At 50.4% G+C, this 14,062-nt stretch overlaps 1 protein-coding gene across 3 annotated transcripts in view; it reads right to left on the bottom strand.

Moving 5' to 3' along the window:
• CARM1 (coactivator associated arginine methyltransferase 1) overlaps window positions 1–14,062 on the bottom strand; it is a 58,997-nt gene that overhangs the window by 30,634 nt on the left and 14,301 nt on the right. For all 3 annotated transcript variants that reach the window (XM_077346269.1, XM_077346270.1, XM_077346271.1), the window contains exons 2-3: window positions 8,656–8,781; window positions 164–270 (exon numbers count right to left, since the gene is read on the bottom strand). In XM_077346269.1, the coding sequence (XP_077202384.1) occupies window positions 164–270; window positions 8,656–8,781 (233 nt within the window). The remainder of the gene's footprint in view (window positions 1–163; window positions 271–8,655; window positions 8,782–14,062) is intronic.

Here is a 14,062-nt window from a genome sequence, read left to right as displayed (position 1 = left end):
CACTCCGCCCTTGGAATTCCAGCCCCCTTCCTTAAATGCCAAAAACACCTGAGCAGGTTGACCTGCCATTTATTGGCAGTGAACAGGCACTCTCTTCCTTAGCACGGTGCTTCCCCCCTAACAATGCCAACAACAACAAAAAAGCAGCATTGGTCCCACCTACCTGGAAGTACTGCACGGCAGACGATTCCTCTGTACGCTCACTGAACACAGACTGCTCCACATTGTGGCCCCGGCAGTTTTTTAAGATATTATAAAAAGAGCAGAAGTCTAAAAACAGAACCAAGCAGTGCCGCTTTAGCATTCAAAAGTCATCGCCGAGACCCAACCCAGAAACTCTGGCTAGCAGGTACCGTCCTTTCCGGTTCCGAAAGAGAAGTAAATGTGGAGAAGGAGAAGGGGAGTGGGGGGAGAAATACATGAGCAATACCTATGTCCAGGGAATTGCCCACAACTCTCTTGTCCAGCTCTCAGCTTTTACATGTGGGCTCTAAACAGGGTTTAGACCGGACGACTGTCGCATGAGGCTGTGTGGCCTGTTAATGCCTGTATGCCAGAGTCGAGGATCCAGAGTGCACACAGCCCCCAAATGGGCCACAGCGGAAGCACCAGCGCACCTAGTCAAGAAAATGCATCCGGGTCACGTTAAGGTGGTCCCAGGAGAAGAGTTTGGAACATCACAGCTCTGCTTCCAACCTAAAGTTGGTCGATATTAACACTCAAGTAGCCACCCTCCTTTCTGATCCAAACAGAGGCCACGGCACTCTGGTCTAGTCCAAAATGGTTCCCAATTTGTTTTCCCAACAGCCTTCAAGACGTTGGTTTTAAGCTTCAAAGCCCTAAAAGGGTTGGGATTGGCATACCTCAAGGACTGCCAACTCCCCGCTAAACTTTATTTTTTGAACCTCCCCAGCCACAACAGCCATCTTCAGAGGGTCTGCTTTGGGGGAGCTCTGCCTTTGGAAGCAAGGCGGGTGGCTACGCAGGAGAGGGCATGGCACCAAAGCTGTGGAAATCTCACCCCAAGGATATTCATGTGACCCCTCCTGTCGCCATCTTCCTCCAGCAGGTCAGACCTTTTTTTCACTGGCATTGCCTCTGTCAAGGGTGGCCAAACTGTGGCTCTCCATATGCCCATGGCCTGCAATTCCCATGAGCCCCTGCCAGCATGGGAATTCTAGTCCATGGACATCTGGAGGGCCACAGTTCGGCCACCCCGACCTCCGTGATGCCTCCTTCCTAACTGATGTTTGTCTATCCTGTCCAACTGATTTTATATCCTGCGTGTATGTATTTTAAGTCTCTGAATTGTTTTAATGATATGTGTTTTAATGATTTTACACGCGCAAAGGCCGGGTACAAGGGCTGTAAACTTTACCAATTAAAGAATTCAAAGGGCTCCTCCCCGACTTATCCTTCCGATCCGTGCTCACTGAGTGTCAGGGTCAGCCTGCCAAGACCATCTGGCATTGGCCCTTTTGTGTACTGTCATCTGTCAGTGGCCTGGGAAAGTTAACTGATTGTGACTGCTTTTAATGCTTTGCATTGCTCGCTTGTTTGTGCCGTCCGATGGCTACGTTTCTCTTGAGAGGGTGGAACTGTGGGAGAGGGAAGCCTGAATGTTATCGGTCAGCCTGGCCTTGAGTCCGCCTTGCAAGAATGGTGTAACGTGCACCTGGGAACAGGACTAGTTTATGCACTTTCCCCTGGGAATGTTGGAGGGGGGCTGCCTGCCTATTCCTGGGAACAAGGGAACCCCGCCTATTGTCGACTGGGGGCGGGGTTTGGGGAGTTACACTGATCGGTGTGTTGCCTATCAAATCACTTTCAGTAAGAATAATCGTGAGCTTCGTCATGCTACCGCAATGAACTGCTCATGCAGCTAATCCCAAGTGTGTTTATTTATAAAGACAAGAGGGACCTGACACTAAGCAAGGGTTCTCTTATCGGCCCTAGGGGCCAAAGACAGAAAGCAGGAAGGGAGGGGGCGAGAATCCCAAATGAGATACAATTTCATGTACCTTTCTAGAACTCCCAATTATTTCTCAAGATCTAAAGCTTGGCCTCCCTTTCCCCCAAAGTTCTGACTCCCCTGCCTTCAGATATATTTCACCCAAGAGGGTTTCTCAAAGATCTAAATCACTTCTCCCACTTCCAATAAGCAACTCGGCAGAAATGTTTGCTTGACATTTAAAAAGCCGGAACATTCAACCTTTGAAGACAGAGCCTGGCTTTGCGACCACCAACCTGCTAGAGCTAAACGAGTGAAGGCAGCCCAAAGGAAGGCAGCCTGCATTTCCACCAAGCCATAATGACAGGCGTCAATCCATCATTTACTCACAGTCATTGACCAAGGAGATACTGAAAGCAAAGGGGCAGATGTCCGTCTGCACACCTGGAGAGGAAAGAGCTGGACATGGAAGGACACTAACTAACTTTAATGCTGGGCGTTTTCATGTGTGTGTGCACACGCCTTCAGATCTTCTTCAGAGTCTGAAGAAGCGTCCACGCACATGGAAGTTAACACTCAGAATTAGACTCCACTGGTCTTAAAGGGGCCGCTGGACTCAAATTGTGTTCTGTTGCTTTAACACGGTGACCCACCTGAATCTAGGGAAAGAATCTGGTCTGCTTGCGTGTTATAAAAGGGCCCAATGTACCTGAGAGACCGCCTCCCTGCCTATACCCCCCAAAGAGCCTTGCGCTCCGCCACCGCCAACTGGCTGCAGATCCCTGGCCCCAGAGAAGCACATTGGTCCTCAACAAGGGCCAGAGCCTTCTCAGTCCTGGCCCCCACCTGGTGGAAGGAGCTCCCTGAAGAGATCAGGGCCCTGTCCAGACTCTCACAATTCTGCAGGGCCTGCAAGAGGGAGCTCCTTCACCAGGCATTCGCTAGAGGCCGACTAGCCCAAAAACACCCACTGCCCCCCCAGGCACCCCCCACCCATGACCAAAGAATCTGACCAATCCACAGCTGTGTCAATGTTCTGTTCCTATTAAATATTGTTCTTTTTGACATGTTATGATTGTTATATTTGTCATTTGTTAATCTGTTATATATTGTTATATAAATATGTTGCATTTGTTGCAATGTTCTAATGTAATCATGTTACATGTTATATGTTAACCACCCAGACCAGTGTGGAAGGACAGTATAAAAATCTAAAATGAATAAAATAAATAAATAAAATTATTACTGTGATAATAAATAAATAAAATGTGGGGAAGACCTGTGGGGTATAGTCTAATCTCCCTCCCCACTTTCAATCTGACATGATGCAACCTGTCATCAGGTGCCCCAGGGGACACCACCCATCCCAATCGCTAAAATGCAAAGGAGCTCCTGCACAGGTGGCCAGGTCTACCTTTCCACGGGGCTGCTAGTTGCTCTGGCGCTCGGGTGCCAGCGGTGACTCAAAGACACTCTCGGCCCCAATGGAGGGCCAGCAGTGGAGCTGAGCGTATTCAGCACACCCATGGGTGCACCTCATAAGACCCAGCAGATTTCGCAGGCCAAAGCTACTCTTTATGTTGCAAAGGGAGGGGCGGGGAGATTTTAAAAGCAGTCAGCTGCTGTTTTGAAACATGTTTCCCAGTTCCTGGTCTTCAATAATGGACAAAAGTTACAAGGTCTAACATGGGAGCTTCTTTCATTGCCCTAAACAGATGCTAGAAATATAATTTTCGGCCTTGAGATCAGCTCTCTTTAACTTCCCCTATTTCCATTTTTTGGAAGCAGAATTAAGCAAATACAAATGAAATGATTGCACAAACTGTAAATTACAGTATTTAATCTTGGGGAGGGAGGGGGTCGGTCCCAGAAACATTTGGTGGAGGGAACACGGCTGCTCTGGAATGCCCCCCTCTCACTTCTCAGTCTTTTGGCTAAAATTGTGCAGATTGCCCCCCTCTTCTGATTTTCGACTGATCTGGAGACAACCTGCCGACATAAAAAAACACACCCTGATTTCATTTCTGTTTCTTCCTCCACCGTAATGTACTGGTTATGGCCTCCATATCATTACGGGTCCCCTTTTAACCCCCCCCCCATGTCAACATCTTAGTAGGTAATAAAAGGTAAAGGTAAAGGTATCCCCTGTGCAAGCACCGAGTCTTGTCTGACCCTTGGGGTGACGCCCTCCAGCGTTTTCATGGCAGACTCAATACGGGGTGGTTTGCCATTCCCTTCCCCAGTCATTACTGTTTACCACCCAGCAAGCTGGGTACTCATTTCACCGACCTCGGAAGGATGGAAGGCTGAGTCAACCTTGAGCCGGCTGCTGGGATTGAACTCCCAGCCTCATGGGCAGAGCTTCAGACTGCATGTCTGCTGCCTTACTACTCTGTGCCACAAGAGGCTCTTAGTTGGTAATAAACCTATTCAAAGGGACGGCACTAGAAATAATAGCTGTAATCAATATTGCTATCAGTTATAGATATGGTTTTAAATGGGTTTAATAGGTTATTAATTATTTGAGTGTGCTATTGTAGGATGCCCTTCCTTAGCACATTGTCTTCGCTGCAACTGAATGACCAAGCAAGGCTAAGCTATTTAGGCGGGACTGTTAGGGTCTCTTCGCCATCAAGCCGTGCTCACTGATGGTGACCCTGTAAGGTTTTCAAGGCAAGAGACAAATGGATTTTGCCATCGCCTACCTCTATGTAGTGACCCTAAACTTCCCTACAGGTCTCCCATCCAAGAATTAACCAGGGCTGACCTTGCCTAGCTTTCAAGATCTGATGAGACTGAGCTAGCCTGGGCCATCTGGGTCAGACCTAGACAAGCCTACCAGATATCTAAAGCTGTTCTAATGTGTTATAGATACACCATAACTAAGATTCACAGCCTGGAGAAGAGGAGGGAGACTCTCTTGAAGTATTTGAAAGGTTGTCCCTTGGAGGAGGGCACCGAATGGGTCCTCCTGGCAGCAGAGGAGAGGCCATTAATTTGGGCCAATGAACATTGAGATGACTGATCAAGCATCAGCTAGGCTCCATCTACATGAACTCCCCCCGAATTGCATTTGAGTTGAGGCTGAAATGCGCTGTAACAAATTAATTATTGGTGAAATAGCTGCCATGACTGATTTTTTTAAATTTACGATTTTGATATTACATAATTTAAATGATTGTGAAATGTAATGTTATCATGTTGTTGATTTTACCATGTTTGTGATTATTTGAATGTTGGAAGCCGCCCCGAGCCAGCGTGCTGGGAGGGGTGGGGTATAAACAGTTTATTGATTTGTTTATTTATTGTTCTATGTGTAGAATGGGGCTAGATAGATATAATGGGGGGGGGATGACAGTCCAAGTAGTTCAGCAGTGGAAAGGGCTGCCTGAGGAGGTGGGGAGCTCCCCCTCACTGACAGCAGCAGCTGGACAGATCCTTCTCCTGGGAGCTTGAGGCTGATCCTGCACTAAGCAGGGGGTGGGACTAGATGGCCTGCACGACCCCTTCCCACTCTAGGATTCTAGGAGTCTAGTTCAGCAGTGGAAAGGGCTGCCTAAGGAGGTGGGGAGCTCCCCCTCACTGGCCGTCTTCAAGCAGCAGCTGGACAGATCCTTCTCCTGGATGCTTGACGCTTATCCTGCATAGAGCATGGGGCTGGACTAGATGGCCCCTTCCCACTCTAGGATTCTAGGAGTCTAGTTCAGCAGTGGAAGGGGCTGCCTAAGGAAGTGGGGAGTTCCCCCTCACTGCTCATCTTGAAGCAGCGGCTGGACAGATTCTTCTCCTCTATGCTTGTGGCTGATCCTGCATTGAGCAGGGGGTGGACAGGATGGCCTGTAGTGACCTTTCCTAATCTAGGCTTCTGTGATTTCAAAATCACTACAGCCCTCCACATGTTCTTTTTGAGACAAAGCAGCTGATAATGTCTTAAAACAAACAGACTGTGGCAATATCACTTGCACCTTCATCTCTTGCACTGTAATTGTTGACAAACTTTTCCCATTGCGACTGCATGCTTTCTGCCGTTGTAAAGGTTAAATACATTATGCAAAAGATATTACACGGGCTTCCATTTCCCCACCACAAGTGTCTAAGTTAAAATGGTTCTCTTCCCCCTGGTTTCAACCTTTATAGACATGCTACATATTTAGCTGTGCTTCCTTTCTCACAGAGAGACCACTGTCCAATGACACTTTTGGAATTGTAGATGCGACAGTCAGGCATCACTGACTCTTGAAATCTGGTACCCCCCCACCCCAAACAAAGAACAAAACAAGCGCCTCCCCATGTCTAAGGATGTCCCAGCCTCCCCTGATCTTGTCAGATCTTGGAAGCTAAGCAACGCCAACCCTGGTTAGGACTTGGATGGGAGACCCCAAGGAAGTCCACGGCCGTTCTGCAGAGGCAGGCAAGGGCAAACAACTCTCAACACCTCTCGCCTTTAAAGGCCTACGGCAGGAGTGGCCAAATTGTGGTTCTCCAGATGTCCAGGAACTACAGTTACTACAATTACCATGAGCCCCTGCCAGCATTATGCTGGCTCTGTGAACTTAGGCAGGTGGTGGGCAGAAGGGATTGTGTCAGACCTTGGCTCTTGTGGCCCAGGAAAATGCTGATCACCACTTTGGGGTCGGGATGTGAATTTCCACCGGACCAGGCTGGCCAGGGATTCTGGGGAGGGTGGTTAGGGGGGGCATCATCTGGGCACTGAATTGAGGTCACTGTGGTTGGGCAGGTAGTTATGAATTTCCTGTGTTCTGCAGGGGGTTGGACAGGGGGTTCAGCACTCGATCCATATCAGTCTGGCTTCCGCCCTGGCCACGGGGTGGAGACGGTGTTGGTCGCTTTGCTGGATGATCTCCGTCGCCAGCTGGATAGAGGCGGGTCAGCCGTGCTGGTCCTTCTGGATCTGTCGGCTGCTTTCGACACCGTGGACCATGAGATATTGGGCCACCGCCTCGCCGGTACGGGGATACGGGGTACAGCCTTGCGCTGGATACGCTCCTTCCTCCAGAACCGGACCCAGAGGGTTGCAGTGGGGGATGAGCTCTCGCGCCCTTATGGACTCCCTTGTGGGGTCCCACAGGGCGCGGTTCTCTCCCCCACACTATTTAACATCTTCATGCGCCCTCTGGCCCAGCTGGTACGGAGTTTTGGGTTGGGCTGCCATCAGTACGCTGATGACACCCAGCTCTATCTCCTCATGGACGGCCACCCAGACTCCCCCCCGGAACCATTCGCCAGATGTTTGGAAGCAGTGACAGAATGGTTTGAGCAGAGTCGCCTGAAACTCAACCCCTCCAAGACGGAGGTCCTGTGGCTGGGAAGTAGGGGGCGGGAACAGGAAGCGCATTTACCCACCCTGGCAGGGGCGCATCTTACCATCGTGTCCCAGGCCAGAAACTTGGGTGTGACCATTGATGCCTCCCTGACTATGGAGGCGCAGGTCAGGAAAGTAGCCGGCCAGGCATTTTTCCATCTTCGCCAAGCCCGGCTACTAGCGCCCTACCTGTCCCCCGAACACCTGGCCACTGTGATCCATGCAACGGTCACCTCCAGATTAGACTTCTGTAACTCGCTCTACGCGGGCCTATCCCTGTCTCTGATCCGGAAACTCCAGCTGGTACAAAATGCAGCCGCTAGGGTCCTCACCGGTACACCTTGGAGGGCCCACATCCAGCCTGTGCTGAGGCAGCTGCACTGGTTACCAATTGCTGTCCGGATCCGGTTCAAGGTTCTGGTTCTAACCTTTAAGGCTTTACGCGGGCTGGGACCCACATACCTGAGGGACCGCCTAGTGCCCTATGCCCCCCGCAGGGCTCTGCGCTCTGCGAGTGAGAATCTTCTGGTCGTTCCCGGCCCTAGGGAAGCACGCCTAGCCTCGACCAGGGCCAGGGCCTTTTCGGTCCTGGCCCCCACCTGGTGGAATGAGCTCCCGGGTGAGCTGCGGGCCCTGCGGGACCCTTTAACATTCCGCAGGGCCTGCAAGACGGAGCTCTTCCGCCAGGTCTATGGTTGAGGCTGGGGCTGCCGGGGTACATCGACTGCTCTCCCCCGGGCTTCTTGAACATCGTTGACCTCCTTCTCCTCCACCCCCCCTTTTTTAGGAATGGGGGTAGGAAGGGGATCTTATTATTGTGCTGCCATGTTGTGACATTTTAAAGTCTTTTAATGGGAGTTTTAATGGGTTTTTTAAGATATTGTAACCCGCCGCGAGCCATTTGGGAGTGGCGGGAAATAAATCGAAATAATAATAATAATAATAATAATAGTTGACCCTTGAGGTCCCTCCCAGATCTATGATTCTATGACATCTGGAGAGCCACAGTTTGGCCAGCCCGGCCCAATGGGGGTGCCATAAGATGTCTGAGACCTGACGGCTCTTTCACAACCAGCATGGTGCTACTGGACTCAAATCTGCTGTAGAGTTGTGGACCGGGCAGCTACCCTCTGAAAAGAGCAAACTGTAAAGAATCTCCTTCATATGAAGGCAACACGCAAATCCAGCTCTTGGGGCTGGGAGGGGGGTAGAGCCAACAGTTCAATCAGAAAGAACCCGTCCCACCTTGAGGATGGTACGTCCCAGAGGGGGTGGAGCATTCAGCACCTCTGCCACGGCAACACTATTTACCCCCAAGTCCCCCCCCCCCGCCCCACATCTCTGAGCAAACCAAAGGCGGCAAAGCGACTGGGGGACATACCGCTTGGCGTTGCGAACTGTATAAGGACACTGTTACATCCCAGCGTGATGATGAAGGACTGTTTGCCGACTCGGCTGCACTCCGTTTCCTTCGACACAGAACACTTGAACACACAGACGTCGTCTTCTGCGGAGGGAAGAGAAGAAGACAAAGAAGTCTGCCACAGGACACAGTTTCCATGAATGAATTTATTTATGAGATACCTATGCCCTGCATGCATCAATGGTGCGAGCTCATCTGGACGACAGTTGCTAGTCAATGCATCTCAAAAAACTCATTAGAGCTTTGGAAAACGCTATGCTATAACATGATTAAGTCAGGAGGGCAGTCACATTGGTCGGAAGTAGCAGAACAAAATTTGAGCCCAGTGGTGCCTTAGAGACCAAAGATTTATTCAAGGTGTGAGCTTTCGTGTGCCGGCACATGCAAGCACCGGAAATCTCATGCCTCGAATAAATCTTTGCTGGTCTTTAAGGTGCCACTGGACTCAAATTTTGTTTGAAAATCATAAAGGGATGGAAACACTTTTCCTATGAACAAAGGTTAATGCAGTTAGGACAATTTATTATTATTATTAAGACAATACAAGTCCCCTTAAAAAATCCCAGTAATTAAAAATACAGACTACCTTGAAGCAGCCTTTCTGACCATGGAGGAGCCCTCAAAATAATTGTTCAGACATGGAGGAGCCCCGGAAGTGATGTCAGCTGGCCTCGCCTCCCTACCACACCCCCAGAAGTGACATCACCACTCGTGTTAACAGGCAGGCTCGAGGAGGAATGGGGGGAGGGACAGGAAGCAGTTTAAGGTGGGAGTAGACATGCAGGCTCCACCCCCTCCCAGGCAAAGAAACCAAGAGAGATCTCACTCATGCTCGGGAGGCAGGAAGGAGGAGCAATGAAAGTGGCCAGTTCCCTCTCTTGTGGCCACGTCTGTCAAGGCAGGAGGGGAAAGCCTCAGACCCCTGGTTGGGAATCCCTGGCTTGGAGAAATGACAACCGAGGGGTAATATGATAGAGGAAGTAGGGAATGAAGGAACTTTCTTCCTTTCTCACAAGACAAGAAGTTGGGGACATTCAATGACACTGATGAGCAGTAAGTTTAGAACAGATAAAAGGAAGTCCTTCTTCACCCAAAAAGTCATTAACTCATGGAATTCACTACAACAGGAAGTGGTGGTGGCTACGGGCATAGACAGCTTTGAGAGGGGGCTGGATAAACATATGGAGCAGAGGCCATATTAGCTATTAGCCACAAGGTCTAGAGCAGGGGTGGCCAAACTGTCGCTCTCCAGATGTCCATGGACTACAATGACCAAGAGTCCCAAGCCAGCATGGCCAATTGGCAGGGGCTCTTGGTCACTGCAGTCCATGGACTGCTGGACAGCCACAATATGGCCACCCTGATGAAACGTTCTGTCTGGGGCACTGATGCACTGAGATCTTGCTCTTGGGGGGCCACAGGGAGAGAGCTTGTGGAGATCTGGCCTCAATGTTGGACTTCCTGATGACACAAGGGTTTTGACCACTGGGTTGGATGGGATAGGTCTCTGGTCTGATCCAGCAAGGCTTCTCTTACATTATGTTCTTACTCCACTTTACTCCTGACATACATGGATGAGAAGATGCCAGCATGGCAAGCAAGGCTCTGTCCTTAACACACTCGACCAGCTCTACGACATATTTAACAGCTGCCTCAAGCTAAAGGCCCTCTGGAAGAAGGTGGGCTTGCATCACTGAGATCAGAGACCAAGAAGTGCTCTGAGATACTCCTCAAGAAGGCCATTCCAAAGATGGAACACTGGGACTGAAAACCAGACTGAGTCTAAGCAATGGAGGAACATACAACTTTTAAGAAGGGGCTCATGAGAATTGTAGTCCATGAACATTTGGAGGACCACAGGTTGACTACCCCAGCTTTAAAGGGAAGCGAGAAGCAAACAGCTGGTTAATAGCAGTGGCTCCAGAATAAGTGCTCAAACTGATCTGGCTCCGATGGGCTGCCACAACCTGCAGGCCACAGGATGTCTTTGAAGGCAGCCCCACGCAGAAGGCCAATCAAATCTCTAGCAGCCAGAAGGCTTAAGGGGCAAAAGCCCCACCTGGCCAAACCCACTCTCTAAAAACACTTGATAGGTGCCTTGGTGTCCACAACCACCAATTCGGGGGCAGGAAAGGTGGAGATGGTAGTACAGAGGGATCTAGGGAAGATCGCACAGGGAGACGCAGTGAGAAATCTAGATTTGCCTGGCTCTGCATTGCCGTATTATACCAGAAGAAGAAGAGTTGGCTCTCAGATGCCACTTTTCTCTACCTGAAGTAGTCTCAAAGCGGCTTCCAATCACTGTCCCTTTAATCTCCCCACAACAGACACCCTGTGAGGAAAGTGGGGCTGAGAGCCCTGATATTTCTGCTCAGTCAGAAAAGAAGAGTTGGTTCAAATTTGCCGCTTTTCTCTACCTGAAGGAGTCTCAAAGCAGCTTACAATGGCCTTCTTTTTCATCTCCCTGTAACAGACACCCTGGAAGGCAGGTGAGGCTGAGAGAGCTCTGATATTACTGCTCAGTCAGAACAGAAGAAGAAGAGTTGATTCTTGTATGCTGCTTTTCTCCATCCAAAGGAGTCTCAAAACGGCCTCCGCTTTCCTCTTCGCACAACAGACATCCCTGTGAGGTGGGTGAGGCTGAGAGAGCCCTGAGATTACTGAAGAAGAGTTGGTTCTTATAGGCCACTTTCTCTACCTGAAGGAGCCTCAAAGTGGCTTCCAGTCGCCTTCCCTTTCCTCTCCCCACAACAGACACCCTGTGGGGTGGGTGAGGCTGAGAGAGCTCTGATGTTACTGCTTGGTGAGAACCACTTTCTCAGTACTGAGGCAAGCCCAAGCTGGCTGCATGAGGAGGAGAGGGGAATCAAACCCGGCTCACTGCGCTCCTAACCACAACACCAAGCTAGCTTGATCAGATACTTGAGTTTACAGGCTCCTGAGGAATGAAGGGCCATGTCAAATGCCATGCAAAGGAAAATGGCTTTCCCTCTTTTCCCCTCAGGCCTTGCCCTCTGTGGCCGAACCTTTAGCCTGCTTAGTAATTCAGGCTTTCCGGAGCTTCCTTCTGCCACTTCCATCGCCTAAGCCTGCAATTAACAAACCCGTAAACCAGGGAAGAGCAGCGAGAAGGAGGCAAATGAAGGCCTCTGAGTCAGGAGGCACCGAAAGCTCATGATCACGCTGGACCGCCGGCGTTTAAGGAAGCCTCTGGAAGCTTTCGGCGTGGCTGTGACTCCGTAAGCGGGATTCCAGCACAGACCAAAGCTTTGTCGGACTCACGTAGGGGAATCCATTAAGCGCCTTTTTCTCTTTCACCTTTGCCAGCCGCTGCATCTGCTGTTAGGGACTGACACAATGAGCTGAGCGTGCAATTAAAGCGGGAAGGCTTCATTTCTATGTCGCTGAAAACATTTAAACCAGGGGTCCCCCAACGTGGTGCCCCCGATATCTTCCCTGGCACCTGCCAAGTTAAGCAAATGGACAGGGCTGGATTGGGGGGGGGGGAGGGGGATTGGCTGTGTGGTTGTGTGCTGCCCCCAAAGCAGGAGTGGGAGGGGCTGTGGGTCAGTGGCAGAGCACCTGCTTGGCCTGCAGAAGGTAGACCTGGCACTAGGGGATGGGAAAGGCCCAGTCTGAGTTGACACAACTGGCTTTGACAGACCAAGGATCTGAGTCAGGATCAGGCAGCCCCACAGAGGGAGTGTGTTTTTCAGTAAAGGGTTAGAAAGCCAAAGGTTGAGGCGCAAAAAACAAAACTAAACAAAAAAAGAGTTTAAAATCCAAATAGATATATATATTTATTATAATTTCATGCACATGATAAAAGTGAAGAACACTGATAATATCTCTGTCCTATACACTGTGTAGTACAGCCCCAACGTTAATTCAGGGATCATCTAAGGACCAAAACCCAGATGCATTCCAACCCCTAATGGGGTCAAGCAGTATGGATATTTAGGACTTGCTGGGTGGTAGAAAGTCTAGAAAGTGAAACTCCAACTGGCTTGTCTTGGACACCGCTCTTCTTCTTCTGCTTAAGATGAGGATTCAACTGGAACGAGAGCCGGGCGGCTCTGAGAGGGGCGGCTTTTGAACACTATTTCTCCGTGGGGGCTCCAGATTCTTGAGTACATAAGAGTGGGAGATTCACTTTCCAGATTTATTTTCTTACCACCCAGCAAGCCCTGGTACTGTATCATTCAGTATGACTGCATTGAAATGTAGTTAACCACTGAGGAAGACCCCTTAGGGGTTGAAACGCATCTATTTTTGGTCTTTATATGCTCCCCGTGTTAATGTTGATTCTGTACAGCAGTAGTCAAACTGCGGCCCTCCATGGCCTACAATTCCCATGAGCCCGTGCCACCTGGCAAGGGCTCATGGGAATTGTAGGCCATGGACATCTGGAGGGCCGCAGTTTGACTACCCCTGCTGTACACAGTATTATTATTATTATTATTATTATTATTATTATTTTATTTATTTCCCGCCTCTCCCAACAGGCTCGAGGCGGGTCACAACAACGAATCCCATTAAATGAATGATGAATATGGGTGTAGCACAGTTCGCCACGGAGCCTCAACTCAGACTCCATTAGTCTCCATAGCCCTTCCAGTGGAATGAGCCATGGGGCAAGACCGGGTCGACGTGTCGTGAAAGTGGGACGTGGTTGATGGAGTCACGGATCCCAGAACTCCCCCCAGCAACCTCCTTGTTCTCCAACCAAAGGCCTGCCGGTTCAAGGAAGGGTCAGCGACAAGTCCATGAGCTCGGGGGAAGTCATTTTATGAGAGAACATCTCCACAATGGGGCTTTGTCTCCGGAAGGCGCGAGCGGCCATGACAGGACACGAAGAATGCCTCAGAGGGAATGGGGCTGGAGGGACGAGGCCTGGCCCCATAACTAGGAAGGGGTTCAGACACACTCTCTCTCGGGCCTCGTAAAGAGCACAATTCAAGACTTAGAAAAGAGCGCTGGGCCCTTTCAAGACGCTGCCTTTTGAAAGCGCCTCAGCGCAAACCGTCTCCCATGCACATTAATTAGGCTGTCAAGCTAGGCCTCCGAGTCCTTTGTGCGCGATAAAAGAGCAGCAGATGTGCCCTGAGCGTCCGAGTGCCCGGCACAAAGGGCTGGATGCTGGGGAGGGGGGATTCAAAGAGATCCGAAGGGGCCGCCGGAGCAGAGTGGGGTCCACCAGCTGAGCTGCCTATCCCCCCTCCTCGTGCCCTCAGAGGTCAGCATCCTTCCAGTGGATGACTTCTTTCAGCTGGGCACCTGCGCTGCCCTCCCCCAGCCCCCAGCCCCCAGATCTCAGGGAAGGGCTGGCGCCACAGAGCCAAAGGAGAGATTGGCTGGGGTGGAA

The sequence above is a fragment of the Paroedura picta genome, chromosome 7, assembly GCF_049243985.1.
Source record: "Paroedura picta isolate Pp20150507F chromosome 7, Ppicta_v3.0, whole genome shotgun sequence".
Classification (NCBI taxonomy): domain Eukaryota; kingdom Metazoa; phylum Chordata; class Lepidosauria; order Squamata; family Gekkonidae; genus Paroedura; species Paroedura picta.
This window is presented reverse-complemented; position numbering and strand designations above follow the sequence as displayed.